At 44.0% G+C, this 6,000-nt stretch overlaps 1 protein-coding gene across 1 annotated transcript in view; it reads right to left on the bottom strand.

Moving 5' to 3' along the window:
- Positions 1–425: 425 nt before the first annotated feature.
- The window catches only part of HGF (hepatocyte growth factor), a 70,069-nt gene continuing 64,494 nt past the window's right edge, over positions 426–6,000 (bottom strand). The window contains exons 17-18 of the mRNA XM_032799662.2: positions 4,150–4,295; positions 426–897 (exon numbers count right to left, since the gene is read on the bottom strand). Of these exons, the coding sequence (XP_032655553.1) occupies positions 724–897; positions 4,150–4,295 (320 nt within the window). The 3' untranslated portion in view covers positions 426–723. The remainder of the gene's footprint in view (positions 898–4,149; positions 4,296–6,000) is intronic.

Here is a 6,000-nt window from a genome sequence, read left to right as displayed (position 1 = left end):
ACTTGCTAATCAACCTGTTTCTCTGTCTCATCCCTCAACCATAGGATATAGTGTAATATCCCTTAGGACAGCAAGAACAGAGCCAGATCCTATAAATCCTATGTAAAAGGAGTTCCCATTGACTTCAATGAGAGCTCTTCTCATGGAGGGCTTGCAGAATTGGGCCCACAATGAAATGAGCAAATAAAGAGATTATATTTTAAGTTTGGCATTTAACATATTTAAATTCTGCATATGGGGGAAGAGAATTAGGTCCATATATGCTGTTCTTGATCAATGCACACAACTCTCAATAGAATTTTTGCCACAAACAGAGAGCAGTATATGGTACGTAGCAAGAGTAAGGGGTGGTAAAGAAAAAAAGGCTTTCTTTGTTTCTCATGTACAAGCTGATCTGGAGAAGCAGCCTAAAGAAGCTACATGAGCTATTTCCACAAAACACTTCTGCATTCAGCAATAGTATCTTTGCAATTTTTTTTATCCATTCAAGTATCTTCAGGAGATATGTCACCATACTTGCATATACCGTAGCTCACTTCAACATCTATAAAACACTGATAGACAAAATCTTTAGAAAACACCCATAAATATCAATAGAAGATCAAGAAACTTGACTATCAAGTAGTTTTTTAAAAAATCATGGATCTTTACATTACACATTAATTTCATGCTCTCTGAAATCTTCATGTGTATGGAATTGGTGCTTTTGTGGGAAATATTCAGCTATAACTCAGATTTGTACGTCAACAAGATTTTGCGTATCCACTTGGAGTAATATGCCACTCTGACAAAAATCCCAGGACGATTTGGAATGGCACATCCGCGGCCAGGAACGATAACACCCACTATTATTTTCATCCTGTTTTGTTCACAGACCAAGGGGCCACCATAATCCCTCTAAGAAAAGAGAAATAAAGAACATTAATTTGTGAACAGCTAAAAGACACAGTTCCCACTTGGGTAGCACCCTACTCTAGGAACCTTCAGTAAGACTATCCATGGAGTAATGAGATATCTTCATTTATGCAGAGCATCATAAACAGGGCCTATATCAACAAACAGCAGGGTTGGCCCTAGGTTTTGTCAGACCTCTATGCAAAGAGCCACACAAGAGAGGCTCCATCCAGATACCTCTTCACCTCTGACTGTAATTCCTCCAAACTTCTACATACCAACAATACTGCTTCCTTCCCTCAGCTACCTGGCAAGTGCAAAATACGTACATAAAAGCCAGACGGCAAACAGGACAGATGGTTGGAAAATCTCTGGTGCAATGCTAGGCTTTTGAAAGAAGGGTTCTGAGAGAGCCAGCAGTGCTATCCCTCTGTCACATGTTGGGCAGCAAGGCCCCTGGGTGCATAGAGCTGCATGTGTTTGCACAGATGGCAAAGGCCATCACCAAGAATGATTCAGAAATGAATTAGCCACAGCTATAAAAAGGAAAGTACCTCTTCTCTCCTCAATGAACATGCATAACTCATTATTTTTAATGGATGATTCACACATGCATCAATCCAAGCTCTACATGCAAAATTCCCATCATACATGTATGCACTAGCATGTCACAAACTACTTGGCCCAGGTGGACCCTGCTGGCACATAAGAGAAGTTCCCTACTGCATGCTAATGTAGGCCCATTGTAAACAGTATCACATTAGCATGTGTTAGAGAACTTTTACTGTGCCTCTGCGGAGTCCGTAGAGCACAGTGCACAACACGCTAGTGTAACTAGAATTTATATCCCTCTGGTGCTGACTAATGCACCGTGTAGACAAGCCCTTAGTTAGCACTAACATTCTTTAAGTTTTGATTAGCTAACAAACTATAAAATCGTGCAGTCTACATTCACTGACGCCAGCGAGTAAGGACTGCAGGACTGGGCACTAAGAAGTGTTCGCATCAGATCTTGAAGTACTGCCTTAAACATAAAAGATAACTATCCTTGTATCCTCTCCAGCTCACTTCAGAATTAACAGTGATTGACCTCTTCAAAATACAGCTGGTTCTCTTAGCTCTTGCTGATTGCAGGCTAATTCACAGACAATGCCTGTACTATTATAGCATCCCCAAACCTGCTGGTGAAATATTGTCTGCTCGGGTTTCACCTGCCATTCTGACTCAATTTTCCTTAATCTGATAGCTCTATTTTTCTGTTTGTTCCATACTGACAGAGGTTGCTCCAAGGGGAACACAGGAAGAGGGAAACCATCCACTGGTTATAATCATAATTAATATTGATTCGCTCCATTTCTTCTTACAGGAAAAAATGAAGAGCTGGATTTCCTGAGGACTTCTATGCAGGAGCGTCATTTACATCTTAGCACCCACGAGAACTAACTGATAATGAACAAAATGTTTAATTTTGAGGAAAATTTTGTTATAACAAAATGATCCTACTAAGGAGTCACATTATCATGTCGTTACCTAAACAGGACCTGCCTCCCCCAAGTTTTGGTGCAGTGCTTGGGTAGGGAAAAGTCCATATATTGAACTACTTAAAACTTCCTTGTCAGGGCCAGTGCAAGGAAGTTTCATGCCCTAGGCGAAACTTCCACTTTGCGCCCGGCCCCCTGCTAACCCCACTCCCCGTGGCAGCTAACTGAGCCTGCCACTTGGGGAGCCCGCCAGCCCCCCGCCCAGGGAGCCCCCCCTCCCACTGCAGCAGCTACCCCCCCTCTGCAGCTAACCCCACCCTGGGAGCCGCCCCTCATGGCAGCTAACCCCACTTGGAGAGACCCTGCCCCTGCAGCTAACCCCGCCTAGGGAGACTCCCCCCCCGCCCCGCGGCAGCTAACCCTGCCTGGGGAGCCCGCCCCAGCTCTCCTCCGCTGAGCACTCTGGCGCTGTTCTAATTCTCCTCCCCTCCCAACCTTGTGGTGCCGATTGGAACAGACTTAGAGCAAGGACTGTGTGCTCAGCGGAGGACGCAGAGTGGAGGTGATCTGAGGCGGGGAGCAGTTCCCCTGTGCGTCCTCCCCCCTCATTACTGCGGGCAGCCCTCCCCGCGTCCCCCACCCCAGCTCACCTCCATTCTGCCTCCTCGCCTGAGCAGGCTTTTAGACACCCTCAACCACTAGGCACCCTAGGCGGACGCCTAATTTGCCTAAATGGTTGCACCAGCCCTGTTCCTTGTATCCATCTAAACCAAATGTGTACTCCTACTAGTGACTTGCCTTCTCCACCCATCATCTCAGCTGGCAGACTGTCAGTCCAAAAATGATACATCACTACAATAAGAGAATTTTGTACCTTTTCCTCTACATCTTAACCAATTCCCACTCAAAGGGATTGATTCAAACCCAAATGAAGTCAGTGAAAAGACTCTCCCTGACTTGACCGAGCTTTGGCTCAGGCTGCAGTTGAAGGATACCAATGTATCTCACCAAAGCTCCTCTTTTCTACCTAGAAACAGAGCTACCATCTGTTCTCTCTTTTTTCTCCAGTAAGATCCCCATCACAATCAAGGATGAATGCCAATATATCCCAGCAGTGTATATAACAACTAAAACAGCCCCAAATTCTGAATCCAATCAATTTGATAAAGCTGCGAACACTCTAAATCCCAGTAGTGGTTGCATAGGTTATGAGACATCTACCCTGAGAATGTTGGAACTCTGTTCATAGCTCTCTCTTTCAACATCACAATGCAGTGGCCTATTTTGTTAATTTCTTGGGAAACTCCTCAATTGTCTAAGCAGCTAAACTGATTGCAACCATACTGGCAATTCAGATAAATGGCTGCTGCTGCTCACAGGCTGCCTGATGTTGCTGCCTTATTCACACTGAATAGTACCCCACAAACAGACCCCAGTCCACCAAAGTATGTGATTTAACCATGCTTAGTAAACTTTGCATGTGCTCGAGGGCTTTTCTGGATTAGTGTCATAGTCCCACTGATTTCAGAAGAACTAAGAATAAGCTGCTATCCAATGCGAGTCAGGGTGGCAGAAAAGAGTCTTCCAGAGAGAGACCTTTGTTTGCAATGTGCATTGAAAGGAAATAGCTTCCATGTTTTCTTTCCACTTACAAATTAAATGCAGAGAGAATAATTAGGCAAGCACCAGCAAAGTATTACTGGTAAAGTGAAAAACAACCCCTGAGAAGATGTTTGTAGATTCTTGCACTCTATGTATAGCCATACTATTTTACCTCACACGGTCCAGTGCCAATGCCCTCAGCCCCAGCGCAGATTTCTGACTCATTCACAGTAATCTTCCCTTTGAGATATTGGTTGCACTTCTCATTTCCCATAATAAATAGGTTTGCAACTTGGAGCAGGCCATCAAATTGAATCACTAGCATTGAAAACAAGAGCAACAGTCAATTGTGCACAAATTACATTACATTTTAGTGTTCATTTTCATTAAGTACAAAGACCGTTTATGCTGATATATGCCACTTTGTTAGCTGCACGTTCTCCCAAACTCTCCAGTAATACACATGCATGCTTTAGATTTCTTAATTTGTTACAGCTAAAAGACAGGTAAGAAAGTGTGTCTGGAGTGTGTGCAATATTTTCAGATTATAATACCTGGAGATCTGTGTTGTACTTGTAAGAGTACAAGACTGGATTATGGATTTCTGGGTTCTATTCCCTAATCAACCAATGATTTGCTGTCTGACTTTGGGAAAAAAATCACTGAGGGTAAGATTGAGACTGTGGGTGCAATTCTGACTGCACAAAAATCAATGGGAGTTATGTCATTGACTGCAAAAGAGCCAGAATTTCACCTTTTTTGTCTTGTCCTGAATAAAGGGCAATATGCAGTTGTGCCACCCTCAGGTCAACCTAGGGAAGGAACTATGACTTACAGTATGTCTAAACTGGTCCATGCCAGCTGACTTGGGCTTGGCCTAATGGGCTGTTTAATTGCAATATAGATGTTAAGGCTTTGGCTGGAGCCTAGGCTCTGGGACCCTGCAAGGTGAGAGGGTCCCAGAGCTTAGGCTGCAGCCTGAACCTAAATATCTACACCACTATTAAACAGCCCCACAGCTTAAGTTCTGTGAGCCCAAGTCAGCTGGTACGGGCCAGCCACCGGTGTCTAATTGCAGTGTAGATATGCCCTGAGAGTTACAAGCACAAATTACCTCCTCTCCCTTCACTGTTCAGCTACTCTGGATAGCGCAGTGTGGGTTGAAGTGCAGAACCAAGGCTCTGCTCACACTCCACTCATCTGTTTGAGGAAGGGGAAGTAGCAGCCCACAGAGCTTGCTCTCCCTGTGCATGTAGAGTTGCAATCTGCTTTAGGTATGGCGTATAGCATGGGGGCCTCACTTGCCTGTTCTCTGAGCAACGACAAATGGGAAGCTATAATATTGCCTTTGATCACACTGTGACTCCATTTCCCCAGTTGTAAAATGGGCATAATAAAACTTCTCTACCTGCTAAGGATATTTGTGAGGACTAATACAATCATTAAAATGTACAAAGTATTGTACAAGATCCTTGGAAGAAATCTACTATGAAATGTATATTATTTTATTATGAAATAATGTAATAGTTAAAACTACTATTATCTTAGACTAATATATATAGTGACTGGATAGCATACTGGTTAAGAGCGCCGCCCTTTGATACGGGAGACTGTCCTTTGATACGAGAGATCGGGGTTCAAATCCTGGTGGGTACCCAACTTTCCAGTAGGGGTCCTTGGGCAAAAGACCCCCTAATACTTCACCTGCCTACCTCAAATATGAGAGTGACACGAACTAGGAAAGTCATGCCGGCTCGGACGTCGCCCGGATTAACAAGGTCTGCGCCAGATGTTGAGGAACCAGGACAATCTGACGATAAGTGGGCTACTGGAACAAACCATTCATGGATGAGACAAGAGAACCTGGAATTGATGGAATGCTACTACAACAGTAGACCTAATGAGAGGGGATATATGAAACGAATGAGGGGACTATGGATGGACAAAAGACCTACACCCACACTTACTGAGAAACAGCTAGTTACCCAACGCTTCAACATAGTAAAGAGGAAGCTGCTCTCAC

Source organism: Chelonoidis abingdonii, chromosome 1 (genome assembly GCF_003597395.2).
Source record: "Chelonoidis abingdonii isolate Lonesome George chromosome 1, CheloAbing_2.0, whole genome shotgun sequence".
Classification (NCBI taxonomy): Eukaryota; Metazoa; Chordata; order Testudines; family Testudinidae; genus Chelonoidis; species Chelonoidis abingdonii.
The sequence above is the reverse complement of the archived record's forward strand: the minus strand, read 5'-3'. Positions and strand labels throughout refer to the sequence as shown.